Here is a 17,506-nt window from a genome sequence, read left to right as displayed (position 1 = left end):
AAGTAGAATGTAATACAGTTACCAGTTTTAAGATTTTTATTTTTATTTATTTTAATTAATGCCTGGACTAATAGCTGATTCAAAATTTCGGATAGTCGACGGTATATTGCACTGCTGTTGTCATTGTCTTTCATAATTTTTCTGTTATATTTTAATTATTTTTATTTTGTGTGATATCTAATTTCATTATTACAGTAATTCATTTTTCTTTTTATAGTTTTATTTCCTGCAAAAATATATCCTTCTTTAGCACTTCTCTATTTTGTTGTATTTTACTTGTACTATCATTGTACTGTTTCTTTAGTGACTTTCATGTAATTCAGGTTCACTTTTATAAGAATTGATTGTCTTCTGTTATTTTTCTATTACAAGAAATATTTTTTCTTTGACAAAAACCTGTTTTAACTTGTGGCTTATAGGGGTTATTGATCTTATATGTGCTAAAGGTTATGACGATGCACTTCCTTTTCGGTCATGATTTACCTAGTTTATTGTATTTTAGTCAGTGTTATTCCAATTTATTTGCAGCGTTCATCTTTTATTTTATTGTATAATATTGTCGGGGCTTTTTATCTTTCATGATATGCATATTTTATTTGTAACTGTGTGATACTTCACTTTAATGCTCATGATATAAAAAAAAAAAAGAAAAAAAGCCTGCCCTTGTCCTTTACGTCATCTTTCAAACTCAACAGCAAGACAACATGAACAACCCGACAAGTATGTATCATGTCCACGAATATAATGTATTTTAACAACAATGTGTACTCTTGTATGTGTCTCTTAACAAAAGGCTTCATAGACCACAGCTACCGACGAAAAGAAAACGCAACACAAAACGTAACATTAGCATCTGGGCTAACTGTGTAGCTATCCTAAGTAGCAAGCTAAACATTAGCAGCTAACATTAGCTATGTTACGACGCGGCGGTGAGCTGTCTTGGATTTATCCAACATGTATGTTATTTGTTGGTTACGTTCGTAATTATTGTGGTTTAACTCGAGGAAGTGGTAGCGGGAATTCATGCTGCAGACGCTGCTAACTTAAGCTAAAAAACCTTACAGTCATTGGTTAATGACTCACAGTTAGCCACGTATATTGAGCCGTGTTGCCTAATAGAAGTCTATCCGAAAATAGCAGCCTTAATGTTTGTTGCTTGTATGTTTTACTCATATAGTTTTATGTTTCGATTAATTTTATTTTAGACGTTCTTCCCGTCGAATGAAATTTCTACTCTTGTCAGTATCTACCAATAAAAGTTAGAGGTTAAAAGTCAGAAAGCAAGCTGATAAGAACACAAACACCGACTTTAAGTGGATATTTAGTTTTAGTCGAGTGGATTCTGATTAAAGAACTATTAATGCTGTTTGTTTCTTTTTAAATAATTTGTTGTCCTCATAAACGATTTGCATAAAAAAGCTATGTGTCAAAGTTGGAGGCTTTGAAGAATGTCAACTAGACAGATTTTATTTAGTCTTTTTAACAGAAATACTGTTGCAAAACAATGTCTCAAAATGACTAAAATTGCTAAAACAAATTATTACAAGTTTCTATAGTTACTACTACACAATTCATGTGTGTCTTTTGAATTGTCTGTGTTAATTTTGTTCTGTTTATGGTTTTTGCACTGTTTTATTTGAAAATAGTTCCAGAATTGAATTGTATAGCTTTTATTTAAACGCTGTTGTTTATTCTTACATTTTTTTACACCTTGGACAATTCAAAAAAACAATTCTAAATTACAATTACATGTCATCCTGCAGTTATAGCAAAAGTGAATCATGGAAAACTCGAGCAAATCCTATAGGTCTAAACAGAAAAGCAGGGAGAAGGGAGCTACAGCATCTGGCAAGGGAGAAAATTGGAAAATGCAGGACCAGGTTCGTGGACATAACTCACGATCGGAGGGAGGTCAGCACGGCAAGAAGAGCCAGGGTGGTCCCAACAATGCAAGTCCCAAGAAGGGAGGCCTGGGCCCCCTGGGCTACTCGCCTGGTGGATTCAGAGGTGGTCAAAGCCCCTCTCGGAGAGACGATTTCAGTCAAGAGGAAAATTGGAGAGGACATTCGCAGCAGCACGACTGGAGGAGGAGAGCCCAGGAAGAAAGTTCAAATGAGTACGGAATGAGAGAGGACACAGATGACGTCTCTCATAAACCTGGTGAGATCTTTTGGAAAATAGTTGTGTGTGACGACAGAAGAATACAAATTAAAACTAAAATGTGTTCAAATGTGATAATTACGTTGTTCCAATGAAGTTGTGATGTTTGGTAAAGCATAATAAAAACAGAATGATTCTGACAGTGATTCTTTTGACCTACATTCAGTTGAATACACTGCAAACACAAGATGTTCCTAAAACATAATACAACATTATTTAATGTTCAAGCGGAAAACTTAATTTTATTGTGGTTTTGAAAATATTAACTCATTTGGAATTTGATCCCTGCAACATGTTCCTAAAGAGTCAGAACAGAAGCTACACAAGATTTGAAAAGTTGAGGAAAGCTCAAACATTCCAGAGGTGAACAGGTTCATTTAAAACAGGTGAGTGTCATGATGGGGTATAAAGGATGAGGTGGTAAACTTACCTCTGTCCCAACTTTTTGGAATGTGTTGCACTCCAAAAGTGAATTATCTCTTATGTGTTTGAACATTATAAAGCTTATCTTTGTGGTGAAATCAGTTGAATACAGATCAAAAATAATTTGCAAATCTTCTTATTCAGTTTTTGTTTGTTTTACACAACATCCCAACTTTGTTGGAATTGGGGTTGTATCTTAAATCTGTTCGAGTTCCCTGCATACCATTTGTGATATGCCTACACATCACTACTTTAATTTCTTATTCTGAAGGAAGAAGACGTAGAAACAGAAACAAGAAGAAAGCCTTGGCTGAAGAGTGTAAGGGCCTTGAAATGGAGGAAGCCAGAGTCTCAGTTCAAGACCTCCAAACCACACGCCAAGCAGAGAAAAAACTAAAGAGAGATGAAATATACCCACTAAGGAAGGTACTGACTGTCAAATACACAGTATTTAAACTATTTACACCTTGACTTCAAGAACATTGTACTAGTGACTTTTGTTTTTAGAATTCCCATGGCAATCCTGGTGCACTTTACACCTGCGCTTTGTGTGATATTCCCCTGGAATCTATACCTCATGCTTTCAAACACGTCAGAGACAAACGGCACAAGAAGAGGGCTCGGGTAAGCAATTATTTAGAATTATTTTGCGATTTCAATGACGTTTTGGGTTGTAATTTGACAAAAATGTGATAAAGTTGGAGGAGTCTGAATCCTTTGGAAAACCGCTGCATATGTTTTTGTTTGTGTTCACAGGAGAAACAGGAGCAGCTGATGCTAACTGAGATCATGCCTCCTGGTCCAGAGCACATCAGTGCAGTGACTGCAGCTCTGAAGGCGGTTGTCCATGAGCATGGGATGAATGACCAGGATGTTTTGAAGAGAGAGAGTGTTGTTTCCGTCATGCAAGACGTTCTACTGTCCGTCCTGTCAGGTGATTTTTTTAAATTTATTTTATTTTTACCTAATGACCTGGATGTCACAGACTGTCGGGTCACACTATTTAAATCTATTGACTAATTTGTGACAGTTCTATTGGAGTCTTGTTTTATTTTCTCGTCTTGCAGAAATACGGCTCAGGCTTTATGGCTCATCTTGCACAAAGTTTGGATTTAAGGACTCTGATGTCAACATTGACGTTCAGTACCCACCTCACGTAAGTAATGCATGTCTTATCGCTATGCCTGACACGTGGAATAAATCGTTTTTTCATATTGGGTTGTAGATTTTCCCACGCTCATCCCGTTTCTTATTGATGTGTATTGAATTTATTCTTGAATTGGAATTTATTCACAGATGCATCAGCCAGATGTCTTGTTGGTGGTTAAGGAGGCCCTCTCTGAGAGTCGTAAGTCACCTTATTCTTAAAACCATCCTTTAACGAGGAAATCCCACCATAACAATAAAAACTGTCATTGCTGCTAATGTGCATTAAATTATTTCATGTCTTCTGTTTTATTTATTTAATTCTTTTCAGCTTATTTTTATCATGTGGAAGCAGACTTTCATGCCAGGGTGCCTGTGGTCATCTGTAAAGAAAGAAAGAGGTTAGTGCCAATGATCAGATTCAGTGGGTGAAAATATGTTTTAAAATTAGGAGTATTGCTTGATTTAATTGAGCAAACAAGGCAGAAGCCCATGTTGATACCTTGTTGCAGTCTTCTTTATATTTGGCAGTTGCCTTATTTTCTTAATGTGAAAAAGTAGTTGAAACGCCTTTTTTTCTTCACACTTAGCTTCAAAAGAGTTAAAATATTTTCGAGATCTTTTAGAATGATCTTAAGTAATAGCTCTCCCCATCTTTAATGGGTTTTCTTTCATTACATTAGATTTTTTTTCTTTTCAGTGTTTCTTTTTTGTTGTATTTTTTTTACTCTTTTATAAATGTTATTGTTAGGGAGTGCAAAGCTAAATTCCTGCGTCTAGTAGCGTTGCAGTAACGTCCTTGTTGGCCAGACAGGAAGACGGACTGGGACGCCGGTCTGTCTTACGGTTTCTTCAGTCCTATTTTTTAAAGGTTGTCCCACAGTGAAAGTGATGCAGCAAGAGCAGAAGGGTTTCAGTTTTACAGGCACATTTACAGTTGAATAAGGCAACAATTGAAAAACTTTACATAAACATCAAAAACACATGAAAGTAAAGCTTCTAAGCATTTTAACCTTGTTGTATTTGTATTCGAGGCATTTACTTCTAGTCTTCTGCATCCGATTGTTGAATACAAATAGACTATTCCTGTACTGACCTCTTCTCTTTATGAAGAGGACTGCAGTGAGTGTTGTACATCTACAGTGTCATAATAAAACTGTACTGCTTATTTGAAGCAGTAACATACTGGCGTGATGCAAAACAAGTGATTCCATTGCAGTTTTGCAAAAGTACACCAATTTTGTTGTACTCAGCCCAGCTCTGAAACTTTTAATTGAAAAGGGTTATTTATTTTTTTAAGCTGGTGTTTTTCCATCAGGTAAATTTATTTTTGTAATTGGAATTAGCGCAGTTTTATGGCAACTACAGTTTTTATGATCCAGTACATAAATTGTAGATGCATTCAACAAAACTAAAAGAGCCAACTGGGAATAGATAAGTTTGCAATATATTTTATGTATCTGTGGGTACAAAAGTTGTAAAGTTTTCATGACAGGAAAATATAATTTATCCCAACAGTGGCTTAATCTGCAAAGTGAGTGCTGGGAATGAAAACGCTTTCCAGACCACTTCCTACTTGTCTGCTCTTGCCAACATGGAACGTCTTCTCCTCCCTCTGGTCTTGGGCCTCAGACACTGGGCACAGGTATGTCTCCTGTTTATCCCAGGTTAACCAGGCAGTGTGTACAGCTGACAGAGCATGCAGACTTCCATGTTGAAAAAACTTACCTTGATTTTCTGCTTTTATGTAGATCTGTGAAATCGACCGTCCAGAGGAAGGAGGGTTGCCTCCATATGTGTTTGCCCTCATGGTTATCTTCTACTTACAGAAGCGTAAAGAGCCTCTCTTGCCGACTTATCTGAACCAGGGGGTGTGTGTTTTTTTTTTTTTTTTACATTTCTTCTGGGAAATGAATTAAATCTGGAACCGATGTTTAGCTCTGTCCATTTGCTTTCTGTAGGAACTAATCTTGGGATTTGATTGTTTTTAGATTAAGGTGTTTTCACTGAGCAGGCTGTCAGCCTTCAACCTCACACATACTGACGAAGAGTATATTCACTGGACCTACAACGTCCCTTCCTCCAAAGAATCCACTGAGCCAGCAGAGAGCTCCATCATGAAGGGGAAGGTAATCATAAAATTAACAATTAGTCAATTTTAAAATAGTTTTTAAAATGTGTAAGGTTTACCATCATCAGAATAAGATGTTTCATCCATAACAGATTTGCAAAACTTAATGAGAAGAAGCATGGAAACAAAATCAGTGAAACACAATCAAAACATTTAAATAAATATATATTGAGTTTATGTTTAATTGTGGAAAACTGAACATGTTTTGCTTCAAACGAACACTTCAGAGGTATTAATTTAACTCATGCAAGTTGGATGTGACTTCCAGGTACCACTGGTGTTCCAGAGTTCCCATCTACCGGTGGAGGTTGGGCTCCTTTGGATAGAGATGCTCCGCTTCTACTCACTGGAGTTCGTCATGGCCGACAACGTGATCGGTGTGCGAACCAACGCCGTCCTCTCGAGAGAGATGAAAGACTGGCCGAAGAAACGCATCGCTGTCGAGGGTCAGAAGCTCTTTAAAGTTAACTGCTCTCATTTATAAAATATGCCATACAGCGTTCATCCCTCTAGGAGGCTTTTCACTTTAAGAACCGCAAACTTTATTCACTTTATTCTCAACATATCAGGAGGACACAACTCATTCAAATTCTTTGCTGTAAAAAATGTGTTTTATTTCTGCACGTGAATTTAGATTTTTACTCGACTACCTTGATATTTGGTGGCACCTGAAAGCTCTGAAGGCTGAACATATATCTTCAGTCTGTTAACTTTTTAAATTAATTTACATTTTATTTGGAAAGTGATGCACCAACAGGTTAGGGCAGGGGATCAGATTCTTTCATTTTAAATGCCAGTTTACTTGTCCTGCATCTGGACAGTTTTCCATGGCCCTTGCTCATTCCTTGCTCCTCCCCCTTCTCTACGACAACTTCATCATAAAAGACAGGAACCAGAATACCAAAGTGGTCTTGAAGGTTTATAAAACAACAGCAGCTCCTTAATGTATTTTGATAATAAGCTCTTCAGTGATTTTTAAACTAACTAAAGTATTTTAAAGTCTATTCTCTGAGCTGCAGGTAGGCAGTGGAAGGACTTTAAAACTGGGGTGATTACTTGTGAAAACATGCTTTAAAACTGAGAAAATGTGCTGTTTTTCAGACCCGTTTGCTGTAAAGAGAAACGTGGCCCGCACTGTGAACAGCCAGCAAATGTTTGACTACATCCTCCACTGCCTCAAGACTACGTACAAGTACTTTGCTCTTCCGCTCAATAAGTCTGCTGCTAACCACAGAGACGAAGCCAAGCAGGGCCTGAATGAAGGAGCCAGCGGCCTGTCAGTTTTCAGTCAGCTTTCCCTCCAGTCCCCCAGCCAGACTCAGGGTGCAGATGACGGCCCTGATGACTCTGACTGCATCATTGAAGAAGAGGAAGAAGTTGAGGAATGCAGCGACTCCGACGAAGAGCAGGAAAAGGAAAAGGCCGACCTGGGCAAGAGTAGTTTCTCAGAGGATGAGGAGGATGAGGAAGAGCAGGACGAGGATCTTGACGTTGATAGCCAGCCGCATGATCGAGAGCACTTGGACAGCTTAACAACAGAGGACGAGGACATTTTCCCTGTGGATGAGATCTCTGGAGAGGAACTTCTCTCTGACGAGGAGCCTCAGGATTTGGACACACCTGGTTCTCTGGATGAAGAGGAGGAAGAGGAGCTGGCACATGTCAGGCTTTCACCTTCAATGAGAAAAACTAAAAATGAAAGCACCAAAAATCAATACCAACAGCTAAGCCAATATGCTTACGAGTTCACCAAGCAAGCTTTTACCAAAGGAAAGGTAAGTTTGGCACCATTTTTTACTTTTAGCATCTAAAACCTTAATCGTCCAAATTAAGCTCACTATAATACTTTTGTAGTCACACATAGTGGTGTGCAGCTTGTGCAAACGTGATGGACATCTGAAGAAAGACTGCCCGGAGGATTTTAAGAAGGTGGAGCTGGATCCGCTGCCGCCTCTAACGCCGGACTTCCTCTGTGTCCTTAACAGAGTCTGCGAGCAATGCTACAGTAAGTCCTGGCATCATTCAGTTGATTCACTTTGGGGAGCGGTCCTGTTCTTTACTTGCAGCAAACGTGAAGTTGAGAGAACTAATCTCTTTAATAAATTAAAGCATCACTTGAAAACAACTTTCTTCATTGAAAGTCATTTTATTATCTGAAACATTTTAAATCTGACCAAAGAAACCTAAAACAGGCAACACTGTAAGGGGGCAAACACAGTTTTTGTGCCACTCCGTGTGTTTTTCGAAAATTGTCCAGTGTGTGCAACATCTTAAAAGCATTATTGAAGTTTTCTATTCGGTAGTTGAGTTGTTTGATGCCCCATGAGCTGCAAGATTTAACCATAAGCATAAATAATATCCAGAAACACTACAAATCTGCTGTATTTGTTTCAGGCTAGATATTCTTAATATATTCATGTTACATCTACTTACATTGAATTAATTTATTGCTTGTTTCAGTCAAAGAAGGAAACATTGAGGGAGGTGGTGGTTAAATACTTTTTCTTTTTTTGTCCAGTAACTAGGGAGTCCTACGATAACTCCTGAAGTCATCGCTTTTAAATGCGATGACTTCACTGCTAGGTCCAAGTTACCACAAAGTGATTTGTGTTTTCATTTTTATTGGTTTTTTTTTTTTTTAGCTGATTTTGCCCCTGATGACCTGGAAAATGGTGTAAGAGAACTCATCCTTCAAGACTTGGAGAGCTTTGTTAGACGACAGTTTGCTGGTAAAGTGAATCATGTTTTTCATCCTGTTATTTGGTTTAGTTTGTTTTTTGTTTTTAACTGAAACTAGCTTTTTGACCTGTCAGTCAAGGGAAAAAATGTTCCCATAACGTTCAACACTGCTCCAGAACAAACGAAATACTCTCTGCTACTTCCATTGGAATCAAAGGGGGAAGCAGCTACTGACAGTATTTGATCATCAGGAAGTTTAGCAAGTTTGATGAAAACAGAATATTTGTCAGTTTGCTTATCTGGGGCATATATGTGTGATAACCTGAGAAAAGCAGTTGGTGCTGCAGTGACGTTTAGCAGCCAGAGAACCTGAACACTTTGCAGTTAATGAGTCGACCATAAACTCCTCTGCTTACCAAAGTACATAGCAGTATAAAAATCTCTGACTAAGAGAAAGGCTGACTAAGTGGTGCAATGACCAAAGTTTACCTGTGATTGAATGATGATGATGATGTGTCAGTTTTTCACATCACCATACTTATAAGATTGTTGGTTCTTTTTGGTCCATTTTTTCTGCACAGGGGCTCGACTACAATTGTTTGGCTCATCCAAAAATGGTTTTGGCTTCAGGCAGAGTGATCTTGATATCTGCATGGTTTTGGAGGGAAAGGAAACCATGGATGTAAGTTATTTATCCGTTTGTCAGATTTTTGTGCTTCTATTCGATGGCATTTATTGTAAACATTTTACGTTACGCCAATTAAAGTTTGATCACATAATGAACTTCTTTTTCTGGAGAAGGAAGCATAAGAATACACTTTTCTCTGACAGGACGTTGACTGCATTAATATCATTAGAGGCCTGGCAAGACAGCTGAAGAAACACCCAGGTATGACAGAGCAGCAGTGATTAAATAGGCTAGAGCAGAGACCCTTCAATCCAGGCCCCGAGGGCCAGCGGCCTGCAGGTTTTAGATGTGTTTCTGCGTCAACGCACTCTGGAGAGCTCGGCTGCACCGAGGAGGTCATTCAGATATTTGATTGAAATGTGCTGAACCAGAGACACAGCTAAAAAGTTACATTATACAAGGCTTGGAGGCCTGGATTTGAGGACTCCTGGAGATTGATCTATGTTGTTGCACAAGTTATTTTATTTTATTTTTTTTTTAGATTAATTAATTTTGCAGTAAAAATATTCCAGTAATATCTCATTTTTTTGTTTTCCCACCTTAAATTAAGGATTGACTTTTTGTCTAATTTTGTAAAGTTGAATTGTTTGAGGAACATTAGTTAACACTGTTTATGCTAAAATATCATCTGAATTTCCCCATTGTGGGAAAATAAATTATATTTCTATTCTATTCTATTCTGTTGCCAGGTCTTAGGAACATTCTTCCCATCACCACAGCTAAAGTACCCATTGTTAAGTTTTACCATCTTCGCACTGGATTGGAGGGAGACATCAGCCTCTACAACACACTGGTAGGAATCAGCTCCTGTCCTTTGCTTTATTTATCATTATTATTGACAGGCCATTAAAAGCTGTTGTTGTGTTTTTTCCCCAGGCCTTGCATAACACACGCCTGCTAGCATCATATGCTGCAATAGACAGAAGAGTGAAGATACTCTGTTATATTATGAAGGTTTTTGCAAAGGTGAACGCGCAAAATGTACTCAACTAAAGCATCTTTTTTTGGGGTTTGTTTATGCAGTGTCTCATTCTCTGCTTTCCCTCTAAAGATGTGCGACATTGGAGATGCTTCCCGTGGCAGCCTCTCATCCTACGCCTACACTCTCATGGTGCTGTTCTTCCTTCAGCAGAGAAACCCGCCAGTCATCCCTGTTCTGCAAGAGGTACAGCAGACAACATACCGTTGAAATGCCCAACCTGACCTTTCTGAGCTAGAATCCTTCATTTACCCACGTGTTGTTGTTTTGCAGATTTATGGTGGAAAAACGAAGCCGGAAGTTCTTGTTGATGGCTGGAACGTTTATTTCTTTGATGATTTGAAAACACTGGTGAGAATGTTACTTCAAGTGCCTTGCAGAGGAATACATAACCTATTAAGTTTTTCCACAAATAATGGATTTTATTGAGATTTTAGGTCAAATCCACACATAGCCATATATTTAGGAAAATTAAAACTTTTTTTTAGCATTTCTGCTTTTCATCCACACAAAAACTCTATTCAACACCACTAAAATGATTATTTATGAAAAACCTGACCAAAGTGGAGATTTGAAAATGGAGATTTAGGTCCCGCCCGCACATTACAATCTGTGACATTATTATATTAGTTTTTTTTAAGGACCCTGTTATGTGTGTACAAGGCCTTAGGTGATTTACTATAGAAATGCTGTGTCATTGTGAAGAATCTAAATGAAACATGACTTTTACAAATAAAAGTCTGAACAGTGCTGAGGCATTTACATGCCGGTTTGTAAATTGACTATACAAGGCTTTAATGATACAATGGAAAAGGTCTCAAATATATACAATACTTTACAGATTTTTATTTTGAATCATCTTAAAAAACGTATAAATTTTTCCTTCAGTTTCACACAACTTTTGGTGGTTTATCACCATAACTACTTAAGCAAGGCACTGTTAGTGCTCATTCAAATCAATAACATGATTTGTGATTATCTTCCACCTGCAGCCTTGTCACTGGCCCCTGCATGGACAGAACACCGAGTCTGTGGGGGAGCTCTGGCTCGGTCTGCTCCGCTTCTACACAGAGGACTTTGACTTCAGAGAGCATGTTGTTTGTATCCGACAGCATACCCGCCTCACCACGTTCAACAAACAGTGGACGTCCAAGTACATTGTCATTGAAGGTCAGTTTTACTGACACTCACAGTTCAAAGTTTACTGTCAGACGGTTCCCGAAATTCTCTTTTCTCATTCCAGATCCTTTTGACCTGAATCATAATTTGGGTGCTGGTCTCTCCAGGAGAAGTATGATTTCTGTTCCTTTATTTGTAATCTATATATTTATAGTGTCAGTATTGTATATATGTATTCTTATGTGTTACTTTGTCATCTAAACAGTGACAAACTTTATCATGAAGGCGTTCATCAACGGAAGAAGAGTGTTTGGCACACCCATGAAAGGTTTACCACCAGAGTATCCCAGTGAAATGGTGTGTTTCGGAAATCTAGTCTTCATAATTTTATATTTTATTATTTTTTTATTAGTGTTAATCTAATTCTTGTGTGCAGGAGTATTTCTTTGACCCTGAAGTCCTGACCGAGGGAGAAGTTGCGCCAAACGATCGCTGCTGCCGCGTCTGTGGAAAGATCGGACACTTTTTGAAAGACTGCCCGATGCGCAACAAGTGGGTATAACCGCAGCACGTTTTGTTTGAATCCATCCGTGTTTCCGACTCAGATGCTTGGAGCGTTATGTGACACACTGCTTGTTTTGTCGCAGACCGAAGCACAGACGGGAATCGGAAAACAGGTCAGAGCACTTTCACGATTCAACAGAGGAGTTCATGGATCCAGTCAGGTACAGGAATGAACACTGGAAGAAACGAGATGCACTGGACATGCGCTGCTGCTTCCTGTGTGGATCAGGCACCCACATCAAGAAGGACTGTCACCTTTACAGAAGCCCCGCAGGTTCTTGGATGGATTTTTTTTCTCAAAGATATTTATTATTAAATTTCAAAAATAATAATAAACAAAGAGGATGAGATGCACTAAAACATATATAGAAACTTCTCAACATCTCAACTGAAGCTGATCTGTAGTAAAACAATTGAACTGAACGTCTAGCTTACAAATTTCTTTATGTATTTGAACCTAGAGGATGATCTGGTGCCCTGACAAAAATCAAAAATAGCAGCCAGTTTACCCAGTTAGTAGCAGACCTTTGTCTTGAACCATTGAGTATCTGTCTTGCCAGAAGACAAGCAAATGATAATGATTTTTTTTTTGTTGTTGTTTTCTAAGGAGAAATAATTGTTGGTATTTCCTTCAGTACCGAAAAGAGCCACAAGAGGGTAGAATGACAGTTCCACAGCCAGGACAAACATCTAGATTACAGCAAGGTAGAGCAGTGTTGAGCACAAAATGATGAGTTAACTCGTTTAAGTATGAATCTCTGCTTCCTCAAATATACATTGAATAAAAATGATGCTAACCCTCTAGTGTTAGACTCCAAAGGTAAGGGAGACATTTCCTGTGTTTATGTTTGATGCATCAGGGAAATTTGGTAACTGAGATTAAAGGAAGGGACAAACTTGTTGATATATTCATGTGTAATATCACATTTTTCTTAGATTTGAGTAAGAGATCCAAAGGCATTGTTGATAAAAAGGTCATTGAAACATACAAAAGCGTGGGTCAGATAGAGAGGAATGAAATTTTCTAGATTGAAATGTTTTCTTTTCTGAATATACACTCTCGCAGTATAATTAGTTACTGGATTAGGGCAAAAGCTCCACTGGTTCTGGAGTTTTGCGGGCGAGTTTTAGTCGGACAAGAGTGTATAATTTCCACAGTAAGGGGGATATTTATTTTAATGCAGCTGAAACTTTGCACCAAAGATGGAGAGGAGACCACTGAATTAGACTGTTTTTCAATCTTCAATATAGAGAGTAAACTCTTTGAAGAGACCACCATGTTTCTGTGTAATAAGACAAATTAATACATGGTTTTCTATTTTAAATCTTACGTTACCACACCCTCCCAACCTACAGGGATCATCTCGCTATTATGAGTTTGTTCTATAACATGAAAACATATTTAATTTTGGTAATTTCTGTAGAGGTTTTGGAGTATCACATGGGAGTTTCAAACTAGATATTTCATTCCAAGTATTTTTGGAAAATCGTTTTCAGAGAACGGTTGAATTGAGGCCTCAGTGTCTTTGGAAATGGCAGTGAAAGAAAGTAAGGAGTCCTATGTAAAGTGTGATGGGACAGGGGGGAAAAAAGGAGAAGTATCTTTTTTTAGGATGAAGATAGTCCCAGCTGTCAATTCTCAAAGTTAGACAAATTTACTCGCTCATTGTGTTAGAACTGAAAGTAAATGCAGCCAAAAGTTGGATCAGTTGTAGGCTTTTATGCATTAGACAAGATGACTTCATATTGACATCTTCCATGGGTCTTTGAACATATTAGCTTCTTTATTTTCTTCAAACATCATAGTTTATTAAAATATTGGTTTTGTTAAAGTTCTTAACAGAGAAATGTACAACACATTGATGAATAAATTGGAGATGTGCCTTTGCATCCTTTATCTTAGTTTGTCATTTTGCAGGTAATGTGAAAATGGAGAACCTTACGTCCTCCTTATCAAGCCACCTTAAAAATCTGAGAGAGAAGGAGAAACAGGTTTGTTTTCTTGAACTAAATCCAAAGTCATAGTGATTTTTCTCTTATGATCTGCTGTATAACATTGTGGTTGTTTTTCAGGGCTTATCTGCACAAGAAGAGAGGAGAAGAAAGCAACAGAATGTAATTCTAAGTCCGCAAGCAGGTAATTGAGTTTCCAGTGTCTTCCTGTATGCCACACATTTATTCTAATTGCATTGCTAATTTTACATAAGATAAGTCTACATTTATTATTTTGTTTAGCTGTTTTTGGGAGAAATTTATCTGTAGACATTCAGTTTTTCCCATTTGGTTGTAAAGGTATTCTGTTCCCGGCACAATGTATGTCATCTTGCCCACTAACAGCTACTTTCTCTTATGTTGACAAAGACGTAAACTTAGTGAGAAAAGTAAGGACAAATTTGCCAAATCCTCTCTACCAGAGCCAGACAGACAACAACAAAAATCCCTGGGATTTGATATAACAGTTACAGATATTTCTGCTTTACAGATTTTACTTAAAATTACCTGAACTATCCCAGTAAAAAGAATCCTAAATCAGAGGAATCTTAGCACTGTCATTAGATGCTCAGCTGCTTTGACCTTTAGCCGACCTCATAAAGGAGACTGGTCTTGTTTTCAGACACATATAGCAGATAAGATTAATGTGGCATGATGATGTTTCAGCTCTTCCGTTAGAACAACTAACTGTGTGATCCATTCACTTCTGTCAACAATAGATGGCCTTTGAAAAAGCCAATTAACATTGGATTTTTATATTCTGGGTGATTGTCTTTAGGGTTGGTGAGAGGAGAAAATAAGAACGTATCATATTTGCACCATTCCCAGATTCCACCATGTTCCTCTAGACTGTGGAGCACAGTCTTGTTTTTACTTTGGCTAAATTTTTGCGTCTTTGTCCTCCTCCTGTTTGTTTTTATCTTGTTCAGAGAACATGATTTGTTCATTCATTTTTCTTGGATTTAGGAGTAAAAAATAAACCCATTGTGAATCTATTTGAATGGTGTGTGTGTGCATCTGCCTTGTCTTTTTTTTTCCTCATTTAATCTTGTCTGGATAAAATTATATTTGCACAAACCTTAACATCCGCTTTCTGGTGTTGTCTTAGGTAGCTTAGCTCGTCGAAATTTAGGTCGTTCTGGTCCAAGGAAAAACCCAGAGGAGTGAGAAGGGCCACTGGACACTCAGATCACAGGATTTCTGCTGTTGTCGCCGCAGACTGCATCCCAGATTCGGGGGAAATCCTTAAATCTGAATGGTACTACTGGGCCATTGGGTGCCCATTAAAAAGCCAAAGCCTGGACATCAAGACTTGAAGCCAAATAGGGCCTTTTTATGTGTGTTTCCTCCTCAGAGGAGCTTTTAAAGCTTTTGTTTTATCAAGAGAAGCCATTATGCATGTCCAGTATCTCTGTTTGCATTCAGGGTTTTTTTGTTTGTTTTTGTTTACACTGCAGTCCAGTAATAACAATTTCAGATCCCTCTCCCAAATGCCCTCAAAGATGGTGGGTTACGCAAATACTAAAGCATTGTTTCTGCTCAAATTAATATGAAGAATGTTGATGATCTACTCAGCTGGATTCACAAACACAGTTTCAAACTAAAATCATTATGTTATGAAACATTGCTCAGTTTACGTGGTTTTTGCTTTCTAGAGATTAAGATTTTTATTCGGATTTAAGAACTTGATGTACATTTTAATGTTCATTAAGTTAATTTTAATGTTCTTTATTTTTCCATTAGCATTCTTCTTTTTGTTTCCAAACTATATATTTTAAACCTTCTCTGTTTTCTTGTTCTGCACTGAGGCCTTTTCTTTTCTGTCCAAATCCCTCAGAATACTCCATTAAGTCTGATTTGAAGAAAAGGCAAAAATTTATTTTATTGCAAAACTGCAATTTCCTGTCACAATTTCACTACTACGCCGTTTCTCACCTGCCTGCATGTCAGAGCACAGTAGCTGAACATTCTCTGCCGTTTCACCACACATGCTGGAAACACGATGAAGGTGCAGCAACAGTTTGGAGACAATGTTTCACGCCTGCACTGGTTGGGATTTTTTTTTATTTTTTATTTTTAGAAAAAACACACCGACTGTTCCAGTCGTCTGTATTTCCTGCTGCAAACTCCACACACACACATCTACTTGTAAATCGTGTCCTTTTGTTGTTAGTGCCACAGATTGGTAGCTGCACTGTGAAGGTCCACAGCCTTCAGTTTTCTTTTGCTGCTTAGTTTGTCTAAAAGATTTCATTCATTGTTAATTATGGAAATTCTGCATTTATTGTTAAATTTTTCTACAAAAAAAAAGAGATTTTGGTTTCATGGTCAGGTCTAATGTTATAATTGATTTTATTGCCAGCCTTCTTAAATTTATTTTGTTGACTCAAATGATCAAAGCTTTCATATATAATTAAGGAATCCTGATCCAGGCATGAAAGGCTGGCTTTCAATCCATTTTGTCTGGGGGGAAAAAATCCAATTAAACATCAATTTGCAATCCAGTGTGGAGTCTTTCCTTTTTGTTGTTGTCAAATACTGCCTTATATGCACTTCTATGAAACATTTATATAAATTTATCCGCTATCTAAAACTCGCAAACAGTGCTCAGATTTGCCCTAATAAATCTTAAATTGAGACTAAAACCTACTGCTCAAAAAATGTGTGGTAATTCCTTTTGGCACATTAGCAGGGTAGAAAGTACACTCTTTGGAACAATTAATGTTCAAAAGACTCTAGAAATTTTTTTTTTATTGTGCACCATCACCTCTAACATAATGAAATACTAAAGTTATTGTTTCACGGTTGCTATTCACACGTCATTCACTGTGCACATCATTTGTTTCCCCCAATATGCCTGTGCTCCTAGCTCCAATTCAACATTTAATTTCAAGGCAAAAATGAATTACTTTCGAGTTGTATTCTAGGAACTTGGCTAACAGTTCAAATCATCAGCTATACCTTCTTATCCTTGCTTGGTGGCTGGTGCTCATCTCCAGTAATCATTGGGCAAGTGGTCAATATGCAACATGGAAACTGCAGAAAGGGGTTTTGGACTTGAACCTTCTACCTGCTGCTGAGTGCATTACGGTGCAGTCCAGTTCTATAAATGCTATTTGTCGGGTTAGCCTAACAAATTATGTAAGTTATGTATAGTAAAGGATTTTATGCAGGTATAATAAAAGGTACGTTATACTTACAGATTCAGCTTTTAGCTTTAATGTGCAAAGGCAATGGAAATATTCTGGTCCTCATGAGTTAAGATTAGGTAAATGTGACCCCATTAGTAGATTTATTTGTAGGCTTTTCCAAATGGTAGGTAGTCCAATTAACAGCAAATCTGCTACTTTTTTCAGTGACTTTGGTTCGTTAGTCAGAATCTCCAAGTGATCCCAGCCTCTAGGACAAGTACTTGTTGCTATTAATAATACATTTTATTTTAAGCGCCTTTCAAAGCACTCAAGGACACTGCAAAGATAAAACATCATAAACTAACAAACCATCTGCAACTTTCATAAATCAAATATTACAGTTAATTTAAACATTTTATTGTAGAATTTATAATATTAACTAAGATAAAACGTTTTAAAACTGGAGATGTAAAAAAAAAATCGTCGCACTTTCT

General features: G+C 37.6%; 1 protein-coding gene across 3 annotated transcripts; it reads left to right on the top strand.

Moving 5' to 3' along the window:
• Nucleotides 1-617: 617 nt before the first annotated feature.
• Nucleotides 618-16,385, top strand: tut7 (terminal uridylyl transferase 7). 3 transcript variants are annotated; one of them, XR_534434.2, is made up of 29 exons: nt 618-720; nt 1,764-2,160; nt 2,855-3,009; nt 3,091-3,207; nt 3,340-3,517; nt 3,651-3,739; nt 3,880-3,931; nt 4,061-4,130; nt 5,248-5,374; nt 5,481-5,600; nt 5,721-5,858; nt 6,129-6,306; nt 6,962-7,635; nt 7,715-7,865; nt 8,503-8,589; nt 9,121-9,221; nt 9,371-9,428; nt 9,917-10,020; nt 10,104-10,193; nt 10,279-10,392; nt 10,480-10,557; nt 11,199-11,376; nt 11,450-11,497; nt 11,591-11,682; nt 11,762-11,877; nt 11,973-12,163; nt 12,525-12,594; nt 13,808-13,881; nt 13,963-13,976. XR_534434.2 is itself a non-coding variant. In XM_008418063.2 (29 exons), exons 2-29 carry the CDS (start codon nt 1,782-1,784, stop codon nt 15,046-15,048), a joined length of 3,882 nt encoding a protein of 1,293 aa, XP_008416285.1. In that variant the 5' UTR covers nt 618-720; nt 1,764-1,781; the 3' UTR covers nt 15,049-16,385. The 3 variants fall into 3 exon arrangements, 1 of the variants encoding a protein (XP_008416285.1); XR_534433.1 differs by having other exon boundaries at nt 12,497-12,594; XM_008418063.2 differs by lacking the exon at nt 12,525-12,594 and adding an exon at nt 14,990-16,385 and having other exon boundaries at nt 13,963-14,026.
• Nucleotides 16,386-17,506: the final 1,121 nt, after the last annotated feature.

The sequence above is a fragment of the Poecilia reticulata genome, linkage group LG9, assembly GCF_000633615.1.
Source record: "Poecilia reticulata strain Guanapo linkage group LG9, Guppy_female_1.0+MT, whole genome shotgun sequence".
Classification (NCBI taxonomy): domain Eukaryota; kingdom Metazoa; phylum Chordata; class Actinopteri; order Cyprinodontiformes; family Poeciliidae; genus Poecilia; species Poecilia reticulata.
This window is presented reverse-complemented; position numbering and strand designations above follow the sequence as displayed.